This window comes from Falco peregrinus, chromosome 2 (assembly GCF_023634155.1).
Source record: "Falco peregrinus isolate bFalPer1 chromosome 2, bFalPer1.pri, whole genome shotgun sequence".
Lineage (NCBI taxonomy): Eukaryota > Metazoa > Chordata > Aves > Falconiformes > Falconidae > Falco > Falco peregrinus.
Window position 1 is genome coordinate 84,999,877 of NC_073722.1, and position 27,350 is coordinate 85,027,226.

General features: G+C 42.9%; 2 protein-coding genes across 16 annotated transcripts in view; both read left to right on the forward strand.

Annotated features, from left to right (window-relative positions):
• The window catches only part of EP400 (E1A binding protein p400), a 49,636-nt gene extending 33,079 nt beyond the window's left edge, over nucleotides 1-16,557 (forward strand). For 6 of the 15 annotated variants that reach the window (XM_055796153.1, XM_055796156.1, XM_055796163.1 and 3 more), the window contains 24 exons: nucleotides 181-292; nucleotides 999-1,142; nucleotides 1,438-1,596; nucleotides 1,850-1,933; nucleotides 2,527-2,658; nucleotides 2,774-2,818; nucleotides 2,927-3,080; nucleotides 3,524-3,765; nucleotides 4,324-4,497; nucleotides 4,742-4,789; nucleotides 5,797-5,933; nucleotides 6,498-6,554; nucleotides 6,670-6,748; nucleotides 7,335-7,535; nucleotides 8,543-8,588; nucleotides 8,681-8,790; nucleotides 9,417-9,621; nucleotides 10,127-10,290; nucleotides 10,673-10,879; nucleotides 11,185-11,380; nucleotides 11,989-12,119; nucleotides 12,659-12,826; nucleotides 13,565-13,642; nucleotides 15,498-16,557. In XM_055796153.1, coding sequence (XP_055652128.1) covers nucleotides 181-292; nucleotides 999-1,142; nucleotides 1,438-1,596; nucleotides 1,850-1,933; nucleotides 2,527-2,658; nucleotides 2,774-2,818; nucleotides 2,927-3,080; nucleotides 3,524-3,765; nucleotides 4,324-4,497; nucleotides 4,742-4,789; nucleotides 5,797-5,933; nucleotides 6,498-6,554; nucleotides 6,670-6,748; nucleotides 7,335-7,535; nucleotides 8,543-8,588; nucleotides 8,681-8,790; nucleotides 9,417-9,621; nucleotides 10,127-10,290; nucleotides 10,673-10,879; nucleotides 11,185-11,380; nucleotides 11,989-12,119; nucleotides 12,659-12,826; nucleotides 13,565-13,642; nucleotides 15,498-15,770 — 3,346 coding nt within the window. In that variant the 3' untranslated portion in view covers nucleotides 15,771-16,557. The remainder of the gene's footprint in view (nucleotides 1-180; nucleotides 293-998; nucleotides 1,143-1,437; nucleotides 1,597-1,849; nucleotides 1,934-2,526; nucleotides 2,659-2,773; nucleotides 2,819-2,926; nucleotides 3,081-3,523; nucleotides 3,766-4,323; nucleotides 4,498-4,741; nucleotides 4,790-5,796; nucleotides 5,934-6,497; nucleotides 6,555-6,669; nucleotides 6,749-7,334; nucleotides 7,536-8,542; nucleotides 8,589-8,680; nucleotides 8,791-9,416; nucleotides 9,622-10,126; nucleotides 10,291-10,672; nucleotides 10,880-11,184; nucleotides 11,381-11,988; nucleotides 12,120-12,658; nucleotides 12,827-13,564; nucleotides 13,643-15,497) is intronic. The other 9 variants (XM_055796168.1, XM_055796166.1, XM_055796167.1 and 6 more) reach the window with 6 other exon arrangements.
• A 1,259-nt stretch (nucleotides 16,558-17,816) lies between these two features.
• On the forward strand, nucleotides 17,817-26,703 carry NOC4L (nucleolar complex associated 4 homolog). The gene is made up of 15 exons (XM_055796171.1): nucleotides 17,817-17,949; nucleotides 18,029-18,152; nucleotides 18,226-18,332; nucleotides 18,546-18,653; nucleotides 19,146-19,295; nucleotides 19,895-19,994; nucleotides 20,296-20,330; nucleotides 20,427-20,477; nucleotides 20,966-21,077; nucleotides 21,725-21,785; nucleotides 22,345-22,455; nucleotides 23,771-23,934; nucleotides 24,682-24,764; nucleotides 25,648-25,761; nucleotides 26,083-26,703. Exons 1-15 carry the CDS (start codon nucleotides 17,857-17,859, stop codon nucleotides 26,197-26,199), a joined length of 1,530 nt encoding a protein of 509 aa, XP_055652146.1. The 5' UTR covers nucleotides 17,817-17,856; the 3' UTR covers nucleotides 26,200-26,703.
• Nucleotides 26,704-27,350: the final 647 nt, after the last annotated feature.

Consider the following 27,350-nt stretch of genomic DNA (forward strand, 5'->3'; position numbering starts at 1 on the left):
GTATGTGTTGTGTTCTGGGCCTGTACCAGAACTAAAAAAAACCCCCAGAAACCACCACATTTTAAGAGTTCATTGTTACTTTCTAAGGGCAATTTCCTTTTTTGTTTCTGAAAGCTGTTTTGGAAATGACTTATCAGATTTCTATTACTTTTCTCTTTTTTTTTCTTTTTTTTTGTTTAGGCTTGTCAGTGGTAATTCTGTGGAAGAGAAGCTTTTGAAAAATGGCACAAAGGACTTGATCAGAGAAGTAGCTGCTCAGGGAAATGACTATTCAATGGCCTTTTTAACACAAGTAAGTTAATATTCAAAATGTTGAAATACCTGTATTGCAATGTTTAATAAATTTAAGCATTTGTGTTGGAGAGTTTAATAACTGTTCAGCAGCCATCTGTTTGGGCTAGAATTGGTAGGTAGGTATATTAAATTTCATGATTGCTTGAACTCTAGGTGTTAGGGCCACATTCTCTCAAAGGCTTTTCATCTGCTTTTGTTCTGTTATCTGCATAGTGATGCACAGGCATCACCTAAGTGACTTAATATATTCTGATTTCTTGCACCTTGCTGCAAAATTCTGTAAAGCTTCTAAGGATGAAGGTTTCAACAACTTCAAAAGCATGAAATATAAAGTTTTGGTATTTAATGAGTTAGGCGCTCAGTTGCTCTTCTGAAGATGCACCAGACAGCGACTGCAGTGATGAAGCTAGTCCGTTCCCTTCTGGAGCTCCCAGTATGGTGGTGCAGGATGAGACTTTCTATTTCTGACTTCCCTATAAATGAACTTTCAACACTTTCTTGTAGGGCTACAGAGTAGAACAGAAAGTTCAGAAGAGAAAATGGAGAATTTTCCAGAAATGACAGATAGAGGTTTATTTCTTCTTTAGTCAGTCCATAGTTTATAAGGTCACTTGAACCTGAGCTAATTCAAAGTTAAATAAAACAATAGAATGATCCTGAAAGCTGAATGTAATTATTTGGTTTTTTTCCTTTTACTTACCAAGCAAACAATTCAGGAGTTATTTGAGGTTCATTCTCCTATGGAGGATTCTGGATTTAGAGTGAAAGCGGAAGAATTTGTAGTACTTTCTCAAGAGCCATCTCCAGCAGAAAATATTTCACCTAAAGTTGCAAGACCATTCATAGAGGTAATTATTAATGCGTGCCTTAAAGATACGACTGTGCAACATTAGTATTAAACAGCTGCCTTATCTTTTTTTATTTGGGTAAATTCTGTCAGTCTCTTTGTGGTAGTTTTATGTTATTTTCCATGTAACAAAACTTTCCAAAGCCCAGAGATTTGTTATATGCTTTCTGGGAGCTCTTTCTCTTGCCTCAGCAGAGACTTATGCCAGAAATTTGTGTGGGATTTCAGTGAACTTCTGATGTGGTTTCTTTCAATACTTTTGAAGTCTTCATTTTTAAAATATGTCTTTCTGAAAGGCTCTCAACAGTATTGAACAAGAGGATGAGGAGTCAAATGATTGCATACAAGAAATAGGATCCGAGTCAAGCATGGAACCTTTAATCTCGGAGCTCTGTGAGACAAAATACAATGAAGAGCCTTCGCAGCTGCAGGAGCTAGTTGCTGTTGTGGATCAGGTACCATGACTTTCCATGAACATTTAGCTAAAAATTAATATTTAGTTCAAATATAGTTCAATTTCTTTGCAGTCTGGCCTTAGAACAACTTTTTGTCTATGGGATTCATACTCCAATTAAATGGATGTCAGATCTCCTGCTGACTTAGGATGTTAGGGTGTTTATTTTTAAGGAGGACTTTGATACACTCCCCTTCAGTTTTCTTTTATTATCCTCAATATTAACTTTTTTTTCCCTTGATACGTTTTCTCAGCTTACTCCAATTGAGAAGTATGCTTTGAATTATTTAGAGCTCTTCTACGTTTCAGTTGATGAGAATGAGCCACGATTGAATGAGGTAAAACAACACATCTTTCTTTTCCATGTTCTGTCACAGTATGTACAAGCAGGGTTATATTTTCAGTGTGAAGTGGAAGTTTTTTCCAATGACGTGGTATATATCATAGGTACTTCTGTGATCTTCTCTTGCTCTACTTTATGAACACCGGAATGCCTTACAGAGAGCTTATTATTTTGGGATTCTCTTGGTTTAAGCAGATGTCAGTTCTTAATTTTGTTTCTATAAAATGGGAGTGACATTCTTCAGCACAGCTCAGCAGATATTTGTTGTACTCCATCGTTAGCTGGGGAAAAAAATTCTTTCATTTCAGTGAGCCTGCTTATTTGGGTAAAGGAGCTGTGTTCTGGCTGTCTGGATTGTTTGACTGAAATTCTGAGCTTGCTTTAATTTGAGGGTTTAAAGAGCCTCAACAGAGACCAAAAAATCTGTTCTAAATGATTGTGAAAGTGTCTGTTAAGAAATTGTTGTAAGATTTCTGTGCCTGAAAATGTCGAAGTTCAAGGAGTTTGTCCATAAAAATACAGATCGATAACTTCTAATCCAGTGTCTGTTATTGCATAAAGTTTATAAGGAGTTTGACTTTCATCTAGATGGAATTGAAAACTGCAAAGAAAGCATGGGAAGTCCAGCACATGAAGGAGTTAAAGGAAAAAGAGCAAAAAATGCTTTGGGAGGATGAAGAGGAACTTCTAACCTACACTCGGGAGGATGCATACAACAAAGTAATTTCTGATTAGTATTGTTTTTCTTAATAGATACATTACAATATTCTGAGAATATCTTTTCCTTCAGAGTTCAGTTGGATCATTTGAATTGTATTCTCTTATTGCTCTGTAGGAGTATGTCTATGAAGGCCCAGATGGACAAACTGAAATAATGCCAGTAAGTAAAAGTAACACCACGTGGCCTAAAGAGGCACTTTTTTTTTTTTAAACATAAAATCTGTAGAAAGTTGATAACTGCAGTAACTACAAACTTTGTTCTGTGCAGCTTTGGACTCCTCCCACTCCCCCTCAGGATGACAATGATATCTACATAGATTCTGTTATGTGCCTGATGTATGATACCACCCCTATTCCAGAATCAAAGTTGCCTCCAGTGTATGTCAGGAAGGAGCGTAAACGACACAAAACAGATCCATCTGGTAAGCGTTTGTTCAGAACTGTCCTGAGATTTATTGCTGAGCTGAAAAAATCAGTTGTTTTTTTCATACTTCCTGCATGTCTCGTCCAGTAAAGATCAAATTTGCAGGTTTGAAGAGATGAAAAATCTGTTTCACTGCTGTCTTGAAGCAATACAACCGCTGGAAGCCCCCGTTCTTACAGTGTGTCTTTCTATTTAGATATACGGGTGTTTTTGAAAGGACAACTTTAGAAAACAGCCATTCTGTTATATGAGTTAGGACAAGGCTGATCTTACTTTATACTAGGCTGTGTTGAGTTACCAACAGTACGCTTTTAAGAGGCAGTGGGGAATACGCTGTACACAAGTAGGAGCATTTTGTGTCTGTAAGTAGCGGAGGAATCAAAGAATGGGAGTAACTTTTACCAAAATTTTACCAAAAATGTGTTTTTTCTTTTGTCTTAGCTGCAGGTAGGAAGAAAAAGCAACGTCATGGAGAGGCAGTTATTCCACCTCGTTCACTTTTTGATAGAGCAACTCCGGGAATGTTGAAAATGCGCCGAGAGGGCAAAGAGCAAAAGAAAAACATCTTGTTAAAACAACAAACACAGTTCGCAAAGCCTTTGCCAACCCTTGTCAAACCAGCTGCTGAAGCTGGACAGGATAATCCAGAGTGGTTGATAAGTGAAGACTGGGCACTTCTGCAGGTCAGATGATCCCTGCACTTTCTGCTGTGATTTATTGTGGTTTTGCTTCTAATTTCAGAAATGGCTTTTTCTGCACTTCTCTCTCTTCAGGGTTATTTCTTATTCTTAATGGCTAGTTTGGCATTTCCTGACATAACTCAGAACAGATTGCCTATCTTTGTGCTCCTCTAAGGGTAAATTAAAGGTTAAACTACAAAAGGCACAATTAAGTCCCATTTTTGTTGTAGAGATCACTTACTGTTGTGTCTCAGATTAGCTGTGCTGGCTGGACAGTGGATAACGCAGCTAAGGCTCTCCCCACCTGTGAGAAGAGAGCAGTAGTGGAATGGCAGCTCTCTGTTCCTCTTTCACCAATCTCCAAGTGTTTTTGTGCCTGTCAGTCTGCGTAATGGCATTTTATGCTCATTTATTCTCTGTCAGCATAGGTGAACCCATAGCCTGAGCCCAAAGCTATCTGTATCATTGTAGTAACAGTGTGTGGACACATGCAGATAAGGGTAGGTTTGGAAGATTGCAATGATTTGTCATCTGAAGCTTTTGTACTTTTATCTTTTGTAGGCAGTGAAGCAGCTGCTGGAGCTTCCTTTAAATCTTGCTGTTGTATCGCCAGCACACACTCCCAATTGGGACCTTGTTAGTGATGTTGTTAATTCATGCAGCAGAGTCTATCGCTCACCAAAACAATGCCGAAACAGATATGAAAATGTCATTATTCCAAGGGAAGAAGGAAAGGTGAGTTGACATAGAATGATGCGTCTTTTTTTTTACCTTAAGTTTGTAGAGTTTTTTTTCCTTATCTCTGTAAACACTTGATTTTTGTTAAATGTTTCAACAGTGTAAATAAATAACTTTTAAAAGATTATAAAATTATCCTCATCAGGATTTCCACTTATTTTATGTGATTTCTGTGAAAAGAAAAAGCACCTGAACGAAATCTTCCACAAAAGATCATCTAACTTTCCTTCTTATTTTACAGCTAATGTACGAAGCTAATCCTAAAAAGAAGACAAAAAGTATTTATAAGGTGTGCATTGGTATTCTTTCAAAATCAAATCTAGACACTGTGGTATTTAGCAGCAATGGAGGTGGGCAGATAATTCATATGAGATCCATGTCGAGTGTTACTTGAGTTCTGAAACATTAATTAAAATTCCAAATTTATTTTTCCTTTCTTTGTTGATACAGTGGATTGACACCAGACTTCAGCTTTTGGATTTGATAGATAAATTTTAAGTCATGCACAAAGTTTGTGATTTCACTTAAACTGTAGTGGGTATTTTTCCACCTAACAACAACCATGTAACTTATCTTGATTGTTATGATGGTACTTAAGATCTTTAAGAATGTACTTCATGCTAGAGTCTAAGTGGATTACAAATATATAGTGAATTTAATGCTTGAAGCACCTTTTAGTAAATGTGGATGATAGTATGCTACAGAAACAAAAATAAATTCCATGATTATAAACAACTTCTTCCAAACCACACAGCAATTTAATGGCAGAACTGATTAGACAATCTAGAACTTCCGACTGTAGTCCCATTCTCTGACTAATAAGCAGGTTTGTCCCTGACTGGCAGTTTCTGCTTAGGAGAAGCCAAATGTTAGAATGGCATGGTGTGCTGAATGTTAACATAGCTTTGTTGGGAGAGCAGTGCAGTGATGGTTTTATTTTATTATGTGCGCTATGCATAACTATAAACTAATGGGCTCTTGGTTTGGGTACTGAATTAAACTTGCGAAATCTAAACTAAAGCAAAGATTCTTTTTCAAATTAGAGTTTGCTATTTTGTATGTCCCCAAGTGCTGATGCCAGTGTGACCGTGAGAACTGCTCCTTATTTTGCTCTTTCTTTATATATTTCCCATAGTTTTGTGTAACAGTAAGTTATCAGTGGCACAAGGCAGAAACCAGTCTGTGATAGCTATGTTGGAGTACGTTTTTAAATAACCTACAAGCGCACCATGTGTTTAGACAGAATGCCGTGTGGGTGTGTTCGCAATTGAAAGTTGGTTTGTTTTCATTTTTTAGACTAAAAACAGTCGCCCACTTCGTACCAATCAGATATACGCTCAAGATGAGGGTGCAACCCATACGCAACTTTATACTAATCACTTTGAGATGATGAAAATGATTGCAGGGAAAAGGAGTCCGCCTATCAAACCTCTGTAAGTTTAACTGGGATCATGCAATCTCCCTGTCTCCACAGATCTTCTGGAAACTGGAACTGTTTCCAGAACTTGCGGCTCAGTTATTTTACACTCTGTTTCAAACTGCTGTTCTGTTTCTCTGTTCTTGATCTCTTCCCTTGTGTCCTGGCCTCCTGTTACTGGAACACCTTCATAGTTCATGTGTTTGGGTTAGCTGTTACTCACTGTGTGAATTTGTTTTGTGTGATTAAGAGCAGAAGAGCACTCTGTTATTTTTGTTGGGCTTTTTTAGTCTAGTTTATGAACTACACTTTCCATTTGTCTGAATTGTAGATATTTTGATGTCTGTGCTGTTCAGTAGTACATTGCTTTCTATGTATATTCCTGCAGTAACTTCTTCTCTACTCATTTAATATTTACTTTGAGTCTGTCTTAAAATGTCTGTCTATATGCAGGCTCCAGTACTGGTGGGAATATCATGTAAACTTCACCAAAACTGCAGTGCCATCTGCTAAAACATGTGAAATTAAATACTATTTTAAAGTTTTTTGTCTTCAGTAATACAGTTTTGCTCAATTTCAGACTTGGCATGAATCCTTTCCAGAAGAATCCAAAGCATGCATCAGTGCTTGCAGAAAGGTGGGTGCTCTCTGTCTTAAAGGAGTTCCGAATTGCATAAAAGAACTTTTTTCTTTTTTAAGCTTTTTTAACTTACTTTTAATGATTGTGTGCTTTGTCTTATCATTGTTTCTAGTGGAATCAACTATGATAAGCCACTTCCTCCAATTCAAGTTGCATCGCTCCGAGCAGAACGTATTGCAAAAGAGAAAAAGGTATGGTCTCCATCTCAGCTATACGTATGACTGCAGTAATTGAAAGACTAGACAACAGAGGAAGTATGAGAAAAGCTGCCTTCTGGGAGAAGTTTAGTCGTACAGTAGATACTGTGAGCAGCTGCAAGTTGTTCACAAACTGGGGTTTAGATATCCAAGGTCCAAAGTGGGACCTTCCTTGGGCCTGTATTGTCACACTCATAGCTGTTGTTTAGAAGCATCTTTTTAGAAAATATATTAAAGACATGTAAAAACCTTGTTTTATTCTTGACCATTCTGTAGCCTTCTTTCATATATTATTCAGGAAGAGATACTTGTCCTTGCTCGTTAATGGTAAATCATTTGTGCTGTGCTCTAAGCCATATAACCATGAATATAGCTTGTAGTTTGAAAGTAGTTAGGTTGTGTAACTTGGAGTTAGAGAGTTATAGTGAAGACAGGTTAGTATGCTGTCTTTGTACACACGCATATAATACATGCTTAGAATTAAAGGGGTTTTGTGTGTTGTTTTTGTTTTTAAAAAAATACATCCTGCTTGTCACATGGACTGTTTTAAGACTGTGAAGCTCACACTTTGATTTCCTAGGCTTTGGCTGAACAGCAGAGGGCACAGCAACAGACAGGTCCACAGCCTCAGCAGCAGCAAGCTGGCCAGCAGCAAGCCCAGCAACCAGCTGTGCAGCAAGCACAAGCCCAGCCTCAGCAGCAGGCTCAGGCACAGGTAGTTCAGCAGCCCCAGGCAGTCGTGCAGACTGCAGTAACTACTGTGGCCAACACGGCAGTATTGGTAAGAAAGGGAGGGCTTGGTGCCTCTGATGTAGTAACTTCAGTTCTGTGTGTACCCTATTTGCGTGTTTTATTTTCTCTGGAAAGTGAGAATTTTAGGTCAGTATAGCGAAATAAAAGCTATTTCTTTCTTTCTTTTTTGCTCATGTATTACGACTGTGTTGATATCATTGTAGCAATAGATCTTGGTATTCTGAGGTGGAAAACCACCATATCCTTTGCAAAGATGTTTTGCTTTTTTGAATTTAGGCTTTAATTTAATCAAGTCCGAGCAAATACATTTACACAGTCAGTGAACAGTGTTTATACAGACAACTTGGATAATAAAGAGAATGTAGCTGTAAGAGCTACTCTTGTTAAAGTAGCTTAAACCCCAAAGCTTTATTAATCTTTGCAAGGCAAGTGGAATGTTGCATCCTACAGGATCTACCATGGTTGTCTTATTGCAAATTGTGCAAAGTTTTTATGCCTTCCATATATCTAGAGTGTTTTAATGAATCTGATGACAGATCTGAGGCTTTTGTTTTTAGAGCAAATCGAATTTGCATACTACTGTGTGCAGGCAGTGGTGATTTTATTTTGCCTGTTGAAGGGGCAAACATGCTACAGCTTTTACAGAAAGAGACAGAGGATGGGTTCTGACCCATAAGTATTGCTGTGTATCTACTGCTCAGTGATGTTCATGTGTGAATAGTTGTCTCTGACGTGCCAGAGTAAGATACTGCTCCCTTCTTCTGCTAACAAGGATGTCAAATGACCAGTATTTACCAAACATTTGACTGGTCTCCCATTGCTCATTAGTGTGGCAGAATCCTAATACATGCATCCATTGTTGTTGATACGTAGAGTGAATGAACAGCTGTAGAAGTATCTGTGCATTTTATTGCGTTTTTCTTATTTTGTCACTTCTGGAATGCAGCACTGTGTTAAATAGTTAAACAGTAGAGTAAGAGCTATATTCAGTTTTACTGTTTTTCTGAACTGTTACCTCAATTGTCTTCTAAATAGGCGGGCACGATCAAAACAGCGGTTACGGGGACAAGTATACAGACTGGTAAGAAGACTTTATAACTAGGTGTTGGAGATGCTAGAACATTCGAATTTTCATTTTTGGAATCTCACATTTAATCCTGGCTTGCTTTCCAGCTACAGTGAGTGGAAATGTCATAGTGAACACCGTTGCGGGAGTCCCTGCTGCTACCTTTCAGCCCATCAATAAACGTCTGGCTTCACCTGTTATGCCTGGAACGCTGACTGTAAGTACATTACATCGCTAGTTGTGTCCCTTGACTGATCTTGGCTGCATGTTTGTCAGCCTGTCTGCTTTCTTGTTTAGCTTTCCATGCTATCAGAAACTCTGCTTCTTGCAAATTTCATGTGCATTGTGATTCTGTATCAAAACCCTCTCCCCTACTGAAACACCAGAACACACTGGAACAATTAATCAGAAGAAAGTGCCTAATAGATACTACTGTTAAAAATAGTTCATAGACAAAGTGCTGTCGTAGGCAATGTATCATGTCATTATGATTTCCAGCCTGTAACTGCTTTGTGCTTTGTTAATTATGATCTTTATTATTATTTTAATGGTTTAAGACTATGGAATATAAAGCAAAAAATTGAAAGGTAGTAAAACCAAACCTCTGTAATGTAGTTAAGGGTTTGGAGATCAGCTTGGTTGAAAAAGATTTAACTGCATGCTGATTATGAGCATGTCTGAACAGATAGATGTGTTAGAAAGATTGGGACCTTCTTTGCTTTTGCAGTGCTTTTGCATTTTTTGATGGATGTTTCTAAAATTGCATCGGCCGTTTCCAGAGGTTTCTGTAGCTTTATATGAGGTATGAAAGCTGTGAGAAAGAATGACTGTGTTCCTTTTCAGACTTCAGGAGGCACTGCAACTGCACAAGTGGTACATACCCAGCAGCGAACTGCGGCAGCACCTGCTGCTTCCACAGAACTGGTGACCATAGCATCTACCCAGGGAGTTCGTGCAGTAACATCAGTGACAGCATCAGCAGTAGTAACTACAAACTTAACACCCGTGCAGACCCAGACAAGATCTTTGGTGACGCAAGTCACGCCAGGTAATAGTCATGTTTTTAGGGATTTTTTTCTGAGGCTACATAAAGGGCCCCAGAATTTCTGTAGGTTGCTTGACCACCATAGCCCCACAATATTGAAAGTCCAGATTTGTTGGCAGCACAGCTGATCAGCGCTATGATTTTTAACTTTTATTGTTGGTTCTCAGGTTACATTTTTCTGCAGCGCTTCTGGATAAAGTGTTGCAGTAGAGAGCTGCTTGGCCCCTAAGCATTACAATTAAAAAAGATTATTAGTAATCTAGAAGTAAAATACTAGAATTGACTGCTTCAACTAAAAAGAGTTATGAAGAAAGTAGCATATATTTTATTAGTTACTCTGCTTTTACAGCATGTTTGTGCTAATGTGGTGTTATTTGTAGTTAGTCCACAAACTGCTGGAGCAGAAAATATGCATTTGAACAGCCTGACTTTTTAGGTGATATTATTGCATTTAACTAAATGTTGAAAATCTTACTTCAGAGCATTTTTGTTTTTTCTTTATTCACAGCTACGCCAACAGTCCAGCTGTCAGGCAAAACAATCACCCCTGCTCACTTCCAGCTTCTGAGGCAACAGCAGCAGCAGGCTGCTCAGGTGCAGGTCCCACAGATTCAGGCTCAGGCACAAGCCCAGTCTCCAGCTCAAATAAAAACTGTGGGGAAATTGTCACAGGTGAGGAAACGCTTCTGAAGTAACGTGGCATGTTACTGTCGTTGTTGCTGTAAGCATCATTAGCAGTGTGTGTTGTATCCGGATTTCTGGGGCTAGAGTGAAATGCAGCTCATTTAAATTTGATCCTACTAAAATTCTATGAAGGCAGTGAGTGTGATAGCCATTTCAAGTAGCACCACTTCTGCAGCAGGTCAGGATGTAAAGTGCTTACTGTTACTTACTCACTGGCAACCCATTGCGTAAAGGAGTTTCATTCTTAGCTCTTTGATCTTAACTAAACTCTGTCATAGAATGTTTCTCCTTTAAAGCTCCAGATTCATCTCTGTTTTGTTCCTGTAGTCATGTAAATATTGGAAGTTATGGAAGTGCTTGATTTTTGCAGGAGCAGCTGATCAAGTTGCAGAAGCAGAAACTGCAGCTTCCCCAGCAGCAGGCAGCGCAGCAGGCACAGCAAGGGGCACAGCAGCAAACAGCACAAGTACAAGTGCAGCAGCAACAGCAAACTCAACAACTCACTGCTGTTACAGCACCTCGTCCTGGCGCAGTTCTCACAGGCACTACTGTGACAAACTTGCAAGTTGCTCGTCTCGTAAGTTGCCTTTGACTTTGCAAAACCAGTTTTAAATACCTCATTCTCTTTGCTGGTTTAAATGAACTGGATGCTGGTCATTTACGCACACAAGTGCCCTTTGCATTACTTAGGCAGCAGAAAAGATACAGCTGAACATAAATAGCTTTAAATTGCACTTATGATTCAGAGATGGTATCAGTAGGTATTACTGTAGAGAGACAATTACATTTAGAAACATTTGCAACTATCACTTTATAATGACCTGTTATATGTAGCAAATATTTTTTGTGCCAGTACAGTAATCTTCATTCCTTACTGCTTAGACTCGTGTTCCTGCTTCCCAGCTTCAAGCGCAAGGACAGATCCAGGCCCAGACCCCGCAAGCAGCACAGGTTGCTTTGGCAAAGCCTCCGGTGGTGTCTGTTCCAGCTGCTGTTGTGTCATCTGCAGGAGTCACTACGCTCCCTGTTACTGTTGCAGGCATTAGTGTTGCCATTGGGCAACCGCAGAAAGCAGCAGGTATGTCAACAGACTTGCTAAAACATAATAAAATTTTAAATCTCACTTTTTTAAAGGTAGGGTGTTTCAAGTAATGTCTTCTGTGGGACACTACACTTTTTAAAAACTGAAGTGATAGAGGTTGCATTCCCGTTTGTTCCAAAAATGAGGTAAGAGAATTACATTTGCTCCATTTAATCTGGAGGTTAGCATGATTCTTTAGCCAGATGTGGGTGGCTTTTTTTTTTAATTCTGTGCATGAGAGTGGGTGAGCAGATACAGTTTTTCAAATAAAGACACAGTAATTTCATAATTTTTTTTAAATGCAAAATGGAAATAGGACTTGTATTTCATAAGTCTCCTGTAGTATGGACAGAATTTTCCTGTAGCAAGATTATTGTTAGAACACGTTAGCTTGCTTGTGCCATTAGATAACAGAATGAGTTTTTTTTCTCCGCTGTCAAAATCATGTGTCTTATTCCCATTAAAATCAGTGGGTTATTAGTGCCCAAAGCTATGCAGATGTATAAGTCTATAAAAAGCACAACCTGTATTTGCAAGCTGCGATTACTGGGACAAATCAATAAAATGAAGACACTTACAGTTCTAATTATTTTTGTAATTTTCAGGAGGCCAGACAGTAGTTGCACAGCCATTGCATGTCCAGCAGCTTCTAAAACTCAAGCATCATCAAGCAGCACAGCAACAGAAAGCTATCCAGCCTCAGGTTGCACAGAGTCAAGCTACTGTGCAGCAGAAGGTACTTGTTCGCTCTCCTATTGAGTTGCGTAATGCTTCTGTGGTTGTAAAGCTTCAGCTTTGAATTACAAGGACAGTCCTAGAAAGTCAGTGTTTCTGGGGGTGAATATTAAGTATATCTAGAGAGAATGGTTTCTGATGTGCCATGTCAGGTGCTTAATTTTTTCAATAAGGCGGCTGTTTGCTGTGATTTCTCATGCTTCAAACTGGAATTTCTTTAAGTAACAAAGATTCTTTTTAGTCAACTTCTAATATAACCAAATGTGGAAATTTCTCAAAGATTTTCACTGTTTACAATATAATTTGTGCAAAATATACTTTTTCCTGAAATTTGCCTTCGATGTCAATCAGCTACCAATGTGTTTTTTGAAATGTTACTGTATGAAGTGTGCGTATATGTACAAGAGAGAACTTTTCAGTAAACACTTCAAGTGATTTTTGTTTCAGTAATTAAATGTAATTTTGTTAGCTACATACCTCTTCTTTAAAATACATGTTATGTATTTTGTAGTTATTGATGCCTTTTTTTCTCTTCTGCAGATAAATGCTCAACAGGTTACGGTCCAAACCCAGCAGCAGACTTCGCAGCAACAAAAAGTAACTTACACTACACAGCCTGCCATTAAAACACAGTTCTTAACAACTCCAATTTCCCAAACCCAGAAACCAGGTGGAACGCAGCAAGTGCAGGCCCAGATTCAGGTACAGGTAACACAGGTTCACACTTTTAAACTCTACAGTGGCTGGAGAATTGTAAAGATCACAGGCGATATAGCATTTTAGCACCCACTTACATTGGTTCTAGTCACACGTCTGTTTAAATTGACTTCAGAATTCATTGGTGCTGAGTATGTGGCTTTATAGCAGGTCAGAGGAGCTACCTGAGCTCTAAGTTTGCTTTTCCTCTTTGAAAAAAATAGTGACTCCTTTTTATTAAGCAAGGGATTCCATACTGTGTTTACTAAGGAAAAATCAGCCAGAGTTCTTCCTGTTTTCTGGTGCTGGCTCCCAGCCTAATCTCTGGCAGCCAAGGGTAAGGTTCAGTTCAGTTTTCTTCTCTGCACAACTGGATCAGTCTAACTAAGGAAAAAGAAAGGGATTAGGAATTGAAAGCCTTACTCTTTCAAAAGTATATCTAAGATAATGTAGCCCATTGGAACTTCTGTGCTTCCTTCAATTTTATATATAGTTAGGAGGAAACAAGTATTTTACAGTTAAAATTGAACATAGAACTTTTCCTTTTTGTTTCCCCACTAAGTTCTTCAATACACTGATCTAAAAAGTTTTACAAAAGTTCATTATCGCTGGGAATGCCAAGTTGCATCTTACCATGAACAGGGCTTCGGAAAGGTTTTCACTTGGTAGCAGTTTTGATAGGTGCGGTGTTTTGCTGCTGTGAGCAGTTTTTTATTTTGACCAAATCTTTCTTCGTTCATGTCACTACAGGTTGCAAAACTTCCACAAGTGGTCCAACAACAGGCTACTGTTGCCAACATTCAGCAGATGGTTTCAGTTTCCCAACAGGTAGGCTTTGCGCTCATCAAATAAAGCACTAGAAACATGATCCTACTGAAAGCTCATTTATTTGGAATATGTGTATCTTTCACCTTGTGTGGCACAGGCAGTGTTACTGAAGGATATAGCAAGTGCGCCTCTATAAAAATGAACCGTGAATACTGAGTCAGCTGCTGTATATTCCCTAGTCTAAAACTTAGGTAGGTGGAGCATCGCATTGTTCATCACTGTAGATCAGCTGAAAAGCAGATGTTTAAAAATTAATTTCCAGAGCTGAAAGAATTTTTTAAAGTTGGTTTCTTGTGATGTATAGTCAAGATAGCAATAATTGAACTAATGAGTGCCATCTGAGTTTGTCGTACAAAAATTAGGACAAATTGAGGGTTACAAGTTGTTTTGTTCCAGTTCATAAAGCTGTGTCAAGTGCTTTTTAAAGTCAGAATGGTATGGTGTATCTTCTAAACATGGTGCGACAGGACTAGGGCAAGAGAAGGTCAGGCGGTTTCGTTTCCCCTCCCCTAACTACCAGGCAGTTTATTTAACACTGGTTGGAACGTTCTGCCTGCCATTCAGACTGCTGGCAACAGGCATAACTTAGCAGTTGAATGGCAGGAGTGATTTAACTTTGGACAGTCGATGAAGTTACTGCCTTCGGTGCACAAAAATCTGAGCCAATTGGCTCTTAATCTGTCACAGTTTATAGAGCAGTGTTTTAGTGCAGAATAAAATCTGTGGCTGTTTATCTTAAAACGATGATAAAGTGGTGTAAGCTGACTGATAAACACCTCAGATGGGAATGCTTCAAGGGCAAGGTAGACAGCAGGGAGTAGAAATGTTATCAGTCAGCACAAGTTGAGTTGTCCTCTGTAGTCAGTAAGAGCTCCTAGGCAGTTTTTCAAGGGACATTAAAAGCTCGATTTTCAGAAGTCATTGATGTTGGCATAACTCTGGGACTGTTGAAGGCTGTGGTAAAAAGACAAATCAACAGCTCCCCTCCCCCGCACACCAGGAACATCAGTGGCAGTAGGATTAGGCCATGGTAAGTATTTTTAAGACTGCCATCTTGATGTGTATGTGGCATTCTTTTAAGCAGCATTTTTAGGGTTTCCCAGTGGATTCCTTTTGCATCAGAGTTAACTTCCCCCTGGAGAAGCCCTTGCAGCTTCATTTGGCTTCTGCATCTGAAAAAGGCAGCTGAAGCTGCTCAGTTTTCATTACCTTGTTCTCTGAACAAGATGATGTTGATTTTTTTTGACCCCCCTCCACTCTGGGTAGAGGTATGAAAATTAGATTTCTGGATGGAGTTCAAACTATTCAACCCTATATTGGCAATAGAGGCTGGCAGCTGGAGTCTGAAAGGGTGATGTCAGAGACTGGTAGGAAGCCCCAGTGACTGTATTTATTGTCACAATATGGGTGCAGAGTCAGCAATTTAACCTTCTTGATCTTCCATCTATCCCTGGGTTCTTTTTCCTGTTGCCTCACTTCTGCTTTTGCAGTAGAGGAATTTTCCTATTTATCCAGACAGGTTTCTGTACCTTCCATGTATCTTCTGTGAAGGATCGGGGGGAATGTCCTTGGATTTGCACTGCAGAGATCTGAGTTATAGGCATCTTGGCTCTTAGTTCTGATTTATAAGGCTTTAGAAAATGTGACGGAACAGTGTTTCTCAGTGCAACCACAGAGCCTATGTTCCCAGAATCCCTCCCAGCCTTCCTACTTTGTCCAAGGAAGTAGCTGCTTGTTAGTCAAGAGGGCAAATGTCTATGTAAGTAAGATGCCTTCTGTAGAGCAGGAATGTAATGAATGTTCAGTTTCATGCCAGACTATTCTTTTGTAATTGCCTTGTCGTCCTTATGTCTAGGTACAAGCTCAACCCCAAACTGTGACGCTTTCTCAGACGACAGCAGGTCAGCAGCAGGTTCAGGTGATTCCTGCAACAACTGCTACTGCTCAGGTTGTCCAGCAGAAACTGATACAACAGCAAGTAGTAACAACAGCATCTCCCCAGATTCAGGCTCCAGGTGTACAGAATCCAGCCCAGACACCAGCAACCTCTGAAGCCCAGAATCAGCAAGCAAAAGTACAAATGAGGACGCCTACTGTCAGATTAAAGGCACCCACTAAACCAAGTTGAACTAAGATGAAAATGCAATAACAGGGAAACACAGCATTTCTTGTTTGCTAAGCCAAGTGAGAAGCTACTGCAAACATCCAAATGAAGACAAACCACCTCTATTTTTATTTTTTTTTAGCAGAAGGTTTTTTGCTGGTGAACATTTAAACATGGAAGCTCTTATATAACTTCAGCGTATTATCAACTGTTCAGCACTCAAAATCTGTACAAGATGCATTCTGCCAGTGTTCTCTGTGCTTATTCAAACCAGATAAAGCAAACATTACTTACGTTTAAATTCTGCCCAGCTTCATAAAAGTAAAATGGCAATATGCCATAAATGTCAGTAAAATTCATCTGTGTTAGCGTACCGCAAGTGGCCCGTGGGAATACGCAGTTCTTTGCTGTAGTTTGGTTGTGCGCTCAGTAGTCACAGTGAAGCCATTCAAAGAACCAAATGTGGTTGATACACAGCAAAGTATTTTCCATGTGCGTAAAAGCTGCGTGGTGTTCTCGCTTGAGGTAAATACCTCTGGAAGATTTAACAATTGAAGTTCTCTCTGCAAAATTTAGCCAATAAATGTGAAAACCTGTAAGTATATGTAATTAAAAAGGAAAAGAAGTTTCATTCTCCATTTTTGTAAGCCTTTTAAAATGTTTGTTAGTAGTTTTGTGTACAGTTTACTGAATTACCCAACCTGTGCGCTCATTCTCATATTTCACTTTAAGATAATGGATATTTTAGGCATGAACTGAGTAAATACTGTGTTGATAGTAGATGTGTATTAAAGTGTAGCTTTTTTTTTAATTATTATTTTGTAAAAGAATTGTTTGGTGGATACAGCTAAGCAAATGTTCTGTAGCTGTTTCTTATGGGACTCCTGTCAAGGGAAATCTCCTACTGATGAAATTTAATCTCTTGGTTTCATTCTGCTCTTGCAACATGTTTAAATGTTCAGTACTTTCTACTCCTCAGCTTCCAGCTTCGGGGTGGGGTGGGGGGCACTGGGGGAAGGGGAGAGTAGTGAAATTAAATCTAAGACTTAATTCTTCAACTGTGTAAAGAATAAGATCTAACTTTTGTACTATTCTTTTACTAAAGCTAATGATGAATGTATCTTCAGGTGGCTATTTTGGATGTGAAAAGAGTGTGGCCTCTTCCTCCAAATCAGTTTGCCTTATTGTTATGAAAAAAACCCAACCAAAACAAACAAACAAAAAAAACAAACAAAAAGCCAAGCAAAAAGCTGCATAGAACTGTGGGCGTTTTCTTTAGTTTTCTTGCATAAAATGAAAAACAGACTTGGTGTGCAGACAGCACTGAGTGAGGAATCAAAAAGCTCCCGGTGGCTTGACTGGATTGATTTTACTTTGGCCATACAACTGCACCATGTGTAAAATTCCGACAAAATTATAACATTCCTTTGCTGAGATGGTTTTAAAATAATTTTTCCATTCTGTGATCTTTTGACTCTTTTAGGAGGGGAGCCTGTGTCAAGGCAAGGGAGCGTATCTCTCGTTCCTGCCCCTGTACGTCCGTTAGGCGGGACGGTGCGGCCCCTGCGGCGGGCTCACGCTGGGAGCACCTTCCTCGCTTGTTGCTGGGGTTTCATTCTGGTTTATACCGCTTGGCTGCTGCCTGCGCCTCGCCTTGGCCGCAGGCGGGGCGCTGCGGGGGGCTGCTGCCTGCGCTGGGGGGGGCGGTGGGGGTCCCGCAGTCTCGCTGCCTTCGCCCCGGCTCGCTGCGGGGTGTCGGCTCGTACTTGCGGGAGCGCGGGGCCAGGCGCCGGCCACGCCGCTGTGCCGGCCTCGCTCGGGGCGTGGGGCGGCGATGGTTCCGTGTGCAATAGTTCCGACGTGTAGTACCTGACGCGCAAGCGGTAGGCCGTGAGGCGGCAGGACGAGCAGGAGCGCGTGTCCCACCTGCCAGTGTGCTGCCGCGTGCAGCTCGGTGCCGCCGCCCCGCCCTGCCTTCGGTGCCACCGGGGGGGCGGGGCGGCCGCGGGTGGAGCGCTCGTGGGGGCCCCGGCTGTGGGCGGAGCGGAGCGGCTGTGGGCGGGGCTGCCGCGGCCCCCTCCCCCCGCGCACCGCCCTCCACGCCGGCAGCATGGCGCGGGCCGCCGCCGTGGCCGCCTGCGTGCAGGCCGTGCTGGGCAGCCGCGCCAGCGCCAACCGCGTCTTCGAGCTGCTGGAGCTGCTGGTGCGGGCCGGGGGGGGCGGGGGCCGCGGGGCCGCCGCTGCGCGCCCCTCGGCGCCCCTCACAGCCGCCTGTCCCGCAGGGCGGGGAGGACGAGGAGGATGCCGCGTGCGCCGCCCGGGCCTGCGGCCGGCTCTTCGGGGCGCTGCTGGAGCGCGGGGAGCTGCTGGCCGGGCCGCTGCCCGCCGAGGAGGCCTGCCTCGCCGGTGAGTGCCGGGGGTGCCGCGGGGGCGGCCTGGCCGGAGCCGTCCTCTAGTCGCGCCTGCCTTCGCCCCGCAGGGAGCGGCAGCGCCGAGGACAAGTACAAGGCGTGGATGCGGCACCGCTACCAGGAGTGCGTGGCTGGCCTGGCCGAGCTGATGGGGCACGGCGCCTTCCGCCTCAAGGTAGGCCCGAGCCGCCGCGGCGGCCCTGCCCGGGGCCCTGCGCTGCCCCAGCGGTTACCGGGGGCCCTGCCCCGCCGGGGGGGCAGTGCTGGGCCGCCCCGGGAAGGACGTTTCGCTCATCCTCCCGCCGCCAGAAGCTGCCCCCGTCGGGGTGAGCCCTGCTGCCCTCCTTGAGGCGGGAGGTTGTTTTTTTTTTTTTATTCTGTTTTAAAGGAACTGGCGCTCTGCACCCTCATGAGGTTTGTGGAGCTGGAGGCGAAGCACCCGCTGGTGGCAGCGGAGCGGCAGGGGAGCCGGACCTTCCCGCGGGAGCGGCTGAAGGTGAGCGCGGCCGCAGGGCTCCCCGGGCGGCTGCCGTCCTGCTCGGCTCCAGGGCTGAGGTCTGGGAGGGCTTCGGTGCAGGGGGGCTGTGCTCCAGAGAGGGCACCGGCAGCGCCTGTCCCTGGTGAGGGGACACCTGTGGGACCAGCTGCCCCGCAGAGGTTCGAGCCGCGTTCCCCAGCGTTTGTGGGGCACTGGGTCTGGGGCGGCGTTTTGGGGTGCCTAGCCTCACTTGGAGGGGATGGGAGATAGAGGGAGAGCGCTGCCCCAGGTTCAGCCACCGCGTCGTTGTCTCTGCTAGAAGGGGCTCATCCCGGAGGTCAGGCGGGCCGGCCACAGTGGCTTGTGAACGTTGCTCTGGGGCAAGCAACATGCAGCCGGGCTAGCTGCCTTTTGGAGGGATGGGGGGTGCCCTCAGCCCCCACAGCTTGCTGACTGCTGCAGTACTGTCAGAGACTGACCTGTTGCTTTCCTTTACAAACCTTTTGTTAGGTAGTTGTTGATGGTTTACTTCCCATAAACGAGGATGCTTCGCTCCTGATTTCTCGCTTTCAAGAATACATGGAGTACGATGACATTCGGTACTTTGTCATAAAGGCGGTCACTGGGAGTATCACACAAGTCATGCAAAAGACAAAAGAGGTAACCTTGTTACTGTTGGGGCGGGTCTGGATAAACTGCTCTGAAACACCTATCTTGTGTGTGAAGTGGGGAGGGACTGGCAGTGTATGGAAAGGCCTCGGAAGCAACAGAAAGGAGTGTGCCCACTTGAAGGAATTGTTTCTTCAATCTTTTTCTTGCTGACAGCGTGTGTCGGTTACGCTAAGACTGCCTTTAGTCTGAAATAGGAAGTGGTTCAAGACGTATACGGTTGTTATTGCACATCCTTCTGGTCTAGGCTGTAGCTGCTGCTTTACTCGAGTCTCTGCAGCTTGGGTAGCCCACACCGAGCTTCTAATGCTGTTCTGTCTCTGGTGCAGAAGAAGAATTGGTTTTAATCAGATCCACCAGTTTTGTTAAACCACAGTTAGTTTGGAGATGAGTTTTTTGTGTTAGGCAAGCAAACAATAGTCTAGGCTGAAGCAGCAATAGAGAATATACCGGTATGTAGATTAGCTATCAGCATTTTTTTCTTTCTTAAATATATTCAGTGCTTGGGAAATAGGGCAATATTGAAGGCCAGCATTTTGCGATCTGTTGTCGAACTTGCTTCATGTTTGATTATATGCTTTTTTTCTCAGAGGCCGCTACCATTTTACCAGCAGAATGTGTTTTCCCTCATTTCGCCCATTAACATGCCGAACAAAGAGAGTGACATGGTCAAATTTCTGGTGAAGCAAGGTTAGTAAGCTCCACGTGATGAACTACGTATGGAAAGGAAAATCAGGTTTGAGATTCTTACTGTGTGAAGACTTTATTATTTTCTAATGAAAAATGTCAGCTGCTGTGATCACAGTGATTCCAAACACTATTGCAAAATCTACATTCCTCAATCTGTAGTGGGGTCTGTCATGGCCTTGTATCAAGGCGTGGACTTCAGCCCAGATTTTTAGGGTATCAAAGAACTAAGTATAAAAGGGTCATCTTAATTGTTTTTAAACATCCGTTTCAAGTTCAGTATCTGTTTTCCCTTTCTTCTTAGATAACTGGGAAGAACTGAAAGTGTCAAAGCTGCAGGTAACTGTTCATGTGATACTTCAGAGCTGAAATTGTATCTATCTAAAATGTCTATGCTAGCCTGTTTTAATTCACCATTTGCAATTCTGTTTTAAGGCACACAAGCAGGCGTTTGAAAAAATGTGGCTCAGTTTTTTGAAGCACAAGGTGAGTGTTACTTCTGCTACCAGTCTGTATCACTGTTCAATTACTAATCCTTAGAGGCTATGGCTGCCCTTGCTTGGAGCTCCTGGTAGGACCCTGCTATGCTTTCAGTGTCGGATGGGAGCAGCCCAGTCCCCATTTCTGCTGGATCATTCTTCTGCCACGAAACATGACTTCATATATGGTCTATTTCTTCTCCTTACTCTCAGCCTTTTTTTTGCACCTTAAACAAGTCAGCCCGTGATTGGTGACCTGCAGTGTGACCACCTCTGTTCATAAGCTGAAGGTTCCCAAGCCTTTTTGCTGTTGACTTTCCCCCCCAAGATGACAAGTTGTGAGCACCTGCTGCTTTGAACTTTGAATGAACTTGATTGTCAGGTGTCACTTGTAAACTCTCCCATTTGAGAACACTGGGAACAGCTGTGGGCTGCTGCTGCTCTCTGCATTCTCCCTGCAATGGTTATTTCACTGTATTGTTTCATCCTTCACAGCTACCCGCTGGCCTTTACAAAAAAGTTCTTGTTATTATGCATGACTCCATCCTGCCTTACATGAATGAACCCACTCTCATGACAGACTTCTTGACAGTGGCCTATGGCATAGGTGAGTGAAAACAGGCTTTGTGTCCTTTGTGATGCGTACCTGTGGCACACTGCAGACCGACTTGGGAAGTCTGCTGGATGCAGAACCACAGCGCAAGTGATGAAACAGATGTATTTTTGGCTGGGATGAAGCTAAGGAGCTAGGGTGAGCTTCGTTGTGAGATGGTTTTGCCTGCGTTTATCAGTGGTGGTGTTCCTTGTGTGTAAGGAAAATCATATTTAAGACTTTAGGAAGAGTGGAATATTGAAAGGATTTCGTGTAAATATACAGCTCAGCAGCGCTGCTGATCCCTGGGCTGCATCTGGACATGGGATGCATGGATTCCTTACAGAAATGGCCTTTCTGAGGAGACCTGCGCCTCCCCAGTGTGGCTTTCTTGGGTGATTAGAGCAGCATGTTTTTGTGTCTCAGTCTTTTGGAGTCTGTTGGTCTAAACCACAGCTGAATCTTTGTAAGAAACTTGTGAGCCTTTGGAAGGTTTTAGATGAAATTGCGATACAGCCATCATGCTGGCTCTGATTTCGGGTACTCATTAGTTTTGTGTTCCTTCTGGGAAAGTTTTATAATAGAAACATCTAGAAGCTGATTTTTATGTTTTGGGGTTTTTTTAATGTTTATTGTGTTGATACCTGCCTGCTTTCTTACAGGTGGAGCAATCAGTCTTCTAGCCTTAAATGGATTATTTATTCTGATTCATCAGCATAATCTGTAAGTAAAAAGAGCATATTGTTTAAAGGAACATGGGTTTTTGCATTTAGATCTTTATGCGAAGGAACTGAAATGGGTTCTCTGCACCTTTAGGCTTTAAAATTTCCCCCTGAGAAAGCCAAACTCTGCACAAGAGGCTCAGCTGTTTGGATGCTGAGCTCTTTTGATAGTCTGACCTTTTTTTTTTTTTTTTTTTTTTTTTCAGCTGAGCCTAAATATCCTCTTCTCCAGGCTGTGGTTGCTCAGCACTTGAAAATCGATTTCCATTGATCTGATTACATAGTGAAGCTGTAGTCTTTGATGTGCCTTTCACTGTACTGTTTGCAGTCGGTGAATGTAGCTTCACATCCTGAAAATGGCTGGCCACTGCAAGAGCCATAAATTCACGTTACAGCTTGTTTTCAAGTGGTGGCTGTAGAGAGAAGCCCAAGAAAGCTAAATAGAGCACAGCAGTGGTCTGGGGTGGTCTCTAATGAAAGCACAGAAACGTGTAGACACAGTGTAGTCCCATTGTACGCCACTAATGGATGTTGTCTTTTTCCTTCTTCTTTTTTAACAGGGAATATCCTGACTTCTACAAAAAGCTGTACAGTCTTTTAGATCCTTCTATATATCACGTGAAGTATCGAGCCCGCTTTTTCCATTTGACTGATCTGTTTTTGTCTTCATCGTAAGTAGCATCTTTATTATGTATGTTCATGTATTTTCCTCTTGCTCTTCTGCTGGCCAGAGACTGTTCTTGAACAGTGCCCCACATGTCTGGATGTAATGTATTCGATGTGCCTACTGGATTAGATTAATTTTTACCAAGAAAACTGGATCCAAGAGTGTTATCGTAGTGTTGTGTAATTTTTCAGGTGATGTTTTTTGAAGATTTGCCTCACAGCCATCTAGTTTCAGAAAGTAAAAATGCGGTTAGTTATCTTGAGTTTGATCTGCAAGTGATTGTGGATGTATTTTGATCTGTGTTCTACTTTGGCTGAAAGTGATGATTTTTTTTGTCTACCTTTATGAATATGGAAAAGTAACATTTGCAGGCTTTTTATAGATCATAAAGCTGTTCATAAACTGATGACCTTTTGCAGACATCTAACATTGAAATAAAAAGTGTTTGACAGTCTGTCTTTATGCTGTCAATTCATTGTACGCAAGGAAGAAACTAGATAAGCAGCTGGTCATATAGTTGCCGTCATATGTTATAAAATAACCCAAGAGTAACGCTTTACAGTTCAGCACTAGCTACCAACCCCCTTGTATTCATAGTGTACTGTGGAGAGAGTAACAAGGTCTGACAGGTGGTGTCCTGTGGGGTGGCTTTGCTGAGCCTTGCAGGTGTAGCGAGCTCTAGGGCTGAAGGCTGAGGGGCTGAAAATTGTCATCTTTCATCCCAGCACTTCTGACCTGAGGAAGGTGCCTAGATAAGCTGATTGCTGTTAAAAGTTTGCATTTTTACTGTAAAAAACCCCAAACTATCCTGCACATTTACATTACAGCAGCTTTATGTTCCCATTAACAGCTGCAGTACTTGCTTTAGTCTTGGAGGTATTAAGGAAATTTAACAACATGGCCTGTGTATTAATTAAACCCTCAAAACGATGTTAGAAGAATATAATTAAGGTTGCTTGGTCAAATACTCAGAAGTTTACAAAAGGACGGTATAAAGACTGCTGTGTGACTGACCATGTACAAGAGCCGTGCTTGGCGAGTGCCTGGAGTGGTGCCATGCATCTGGATTGCGTCGCGGCGTGATTTGAGATTATTCATGCATGGAATGGAAGTGCCCCCACATTTGTTCCAGAGAGCACACAAGACCCTGTGTTACTGCTTGAAACCAGGATTCTTAGAGCTTCTCTTTGCTCCGTAGCCCAAAAAATCTGAAAGAGCCCTGCCGACCTTTATCCTGGCACAGCATTTGGACTGGTGAGGCTACTGGCTCGCTTGCTGGGATGTTTATGTGCTGTTTTCTTCTGTCTCCTTTCCAACAGTCACTTGCCGGCGTACCTTGTGGCAGCATTTATAAAGCGTCTCTCCCGGCTTGCCCTCACTGCTCCTCCCGAGGCTCTGCTCATGATCATTCCCTTCATCTGTAATCTCTTCCGGAGACACCCTGCGTGCAGCGTGCTAGTGCACAGACCGAATGGGCCGGCAGGTGAGAGGGGAGGCGGCCAGCGGGGTTTTGTGTGGTGCCTTTAGACAACAAAACACGCAGGATTCCTGTAAAGGAGGAGGGGAGGTGCCAGTTGTGAGTTTTAGAAGGATCCCTCTGTCCCTTGAGATTGTGGAAAGCCAGCAGGCTGCTCCTGCAGGTTCTCTGACTGCCTGCACTGCTCCTCTCTTGCATTTGGCCCCGCTGCCTCTGTGATTCCCTGGGTGGAGGTTGCTTTGAGCCTGGCATGTTGACCCAGGCTGCCTCTGAGTGGTGAAGGACTGGGAGAGCTGTACCAGACACGGAGCTTGTCTTGTTCGCCTCAAGATTGTAAAGAAAAAGGAAACCAAATGCAGAAACCAGAGACCTCAATTTCTGTCTGTAATGTGTTTGTGTAGGTGGCCCTACTGGGGCCTCAGCAGTCTCCTGACTGTTTACTTCATCTCTCCGATTTATCTGACTGGTGTTGAACATCAGCAGTGGCCTTTCAAAGTTGTCTGGGACGCCCTTTGCATCAGGCTGTTCCAGTTCTTTGTGTCCTACTTCGTGTGCTCTTTAAAAGCCATACAGTTCTGTAGTGCTGCCAGCAGCGACTACTGGCTCGTGCTGGGACGTGTCAGCTTGTCCCTGGACCCTAAATGCCTTGGGAAGGAGCAGCTCTGGCTGCAGCTCTGCTCTGGGTCTCTGTGTTCCCTTTGGGGTTATGTGCGTCATGCAGGAGGTATTAGCTCCCTATCTCTATCTCCTTAGGTATGTCAGAAGACCCGTATATTATGGAGGAGGAGCAGCCGTCTCAAAGCAGGGCTTTGGAGAGCTCGCTCTGGGAGATTCAGGTATGTCAGCTAAAAAGGAACATCTGCGTCTGGTATGGGTTTCTTCCACCCTTGCTGCTTCCTTGATGCATGTTGGCAGTGGGCAGTCCCACTTAGAACAACCTGCTGGCATATGTCTTGCAAATGAGTTTCTCGCTGATCTTTACTCTGCATACTTTTTTATCCTAGCATAAGAGACAAAGGATTCCATACACTGGAGAAATCAGTAGGTGACTTGTGAGCATGCACCTGACCATGCAGCTGCAAAGTATACAATTAACAGCTGAAACAGACTAAATAGCTGCGGATGTGTGAGGCTTTTTATTTGCTTTGGAGGGGAGAGAGGACCTTGCTGAGCACTGGTGGAAATGAATTGGGCACAGCCAGGTCATCCTGCAGAAATGGGTTTAAACATGCTAGAGAAGATGGTAATGTTTGCCTTTCACCTGGATCGTTTGTAGGATGTTGTATGAAGGTTGAAATTGGTTAAATTACTTCTGATGGTTCTAAAACCGTTGTGCCAGAATTACCGCTTTCCATTTAAATGCTACAAGGGTTTTGTGTAAGGAGGCTGAAGCGGCAACAAGAATGTGCAGGAGCTCAGAGGTGGCATCACAGCTATGGGAGGTAGGGGGGCTGGGCTAGGCATTGTAGGCATGGGCTGCAGAGGGGTCGGTCTGTCTTGAGCTGGATGTGAGCCAGGTGAGAGGCGCCTTTTGATGTGTTTGTGAGATGGCTGAAATCAGGATTTCTTGAAGCTCTGTAGCACAGTACAGCAGACCTGCTGCTGACAGAATTTGATGTTCACTGAAGATTTGACCAACAAAGAAGCAGATACCTGCGTGGGAATCCAGATGGATGTGTGTGCTCACTAGACCATCTCCTGTTTGTCTTGCTTTTGCAGACTCTACAAAACCATTATCACCCAGACGTGGCCAAGGCAGCCGCTATCCTGAACCACTCGCTGTCTGAGATCGAGGATGATCTATCGGGGCTTCTGGAGCTCTCGGCTTATGAGGTAGTGTTGCTCTGCTTTTGTGAATGATTGGAACCAGAGGAAAGGAGGCTGGTTCCTAGTCACAATAGCTGTGTCCTGTTCATGAGCCTTGCTGCCAGGGAGGGAGCTAGACTGGCTTTTGGTTACCCGGAGCCAGGGAAAAAACAGAAGAGTATCTGCTAAAGTGCGTGAGGCAGCAGTGGTGACAGGGCTGGCTTTTATATAGAAAGGTTTATTTGCTGGATCTTTTAAGAAGTTAGAGTGAGCAGTGGTATCAGTCAGGGTGAAGAGCTTGTACTGAGTTCTCCCAATAGCTTCTGTGTTTTTTTTTTTTCTTTGTAGCTTTTTGATAAAGAAGTAAAGAAAAAGGCTATTGATGTGCCCCTGGAGTTTGAGCAAGTACGAGGTTTGTTTGGGAAGAAAAATGATATTTTTGCAGAGCACTTCACTTTAGATTGATGTTGTCTCTTGCAAACACATCTGCACAGCTGACTGATCTTAGGGACATGCACAAAGCTCTCATGTTGTGCTCGGCAGTTCTGCTTCTGAAGTATCCCCTGTGTGAGAGAGCTGGACTGCTTGAGAAAGGTGCAGCCTTCTTCAGCAGCCTTTGCCACTACCCACAGATGGGCTTCTCCTTTGTTTCTCACTCTTGCATACTGTCATCTAATAATTTTAGGGGGATTTTCCTCAGAGCAGGGTTTTCTGAACTTGTTTGTTGCTGGCACTCCAGCCTTTTCTCCAAACCTGCTGGTGTGGGCTGTGATCAGTGACTGCTGGGACAGACCATCTTGCTGCCATTTGGTGGGACTGCGGGGGACTGCGGTCTCTGGCTACTGCTGTTATTTTTCAGATGTGTTACTTTTATACTGGACCTGACAACCTGTTTGTAGCAAGTGATTTCAATACATAGCTGTAAACACCTGATGATACTCTATTTTTTTATATACAATTTTAAACTCATGTTTTCAGGGGGATGTTTAACTTCCTATGTGCTGTCTTAACACTGCCATGCTTGAGGCACCGAAAGCTGTGGTTTGTCAAAAACAACTTGTAGATGATGCTCAGTAATCCCGTCTATGAAGTACTGCTGATGTTTCTTTATGTATATCAATCTCATGCTGTAAGGTTGCTTGAGTCAGAATGCTTGTGAGCTTTGGAAATGAGCATAATCCTGGTGAGTGCTGTAGCTGGGGAGGCCAACTGATGCGCAGTGGGATGTATGTCTAATCCTTGATTTTTTTGCTTCAGAATGATAAGCAGCTTGATGTAGTTTTGCTTGCAGCCTGCAAGTGTTACAGGAGCTCTGGCCAATGTCTGTCCAGGTGCTAATATTTTAACTAGTCTGCTGATACTAGGTGCTTTTGTTAATTTGGATTTTTCATATAGCTCCGGAAGTCATGCAGAAATTCCTGAGAAGGTGGTGGTGGAGGTCAGTTTCCTCCTGAGGTTGTAAGTTTGAGAGAAACTCCTTATTAAGACTGCAGATAAACTCTGGACTTTTTTTTTTTTGTGATCATTTTCAACCATTTAATGTTACCTCATTAGACTTTAACTCTACTTGCATATTTTGAAATTATATTTTGTGGAGGAGAAAAATACAGTCAAGA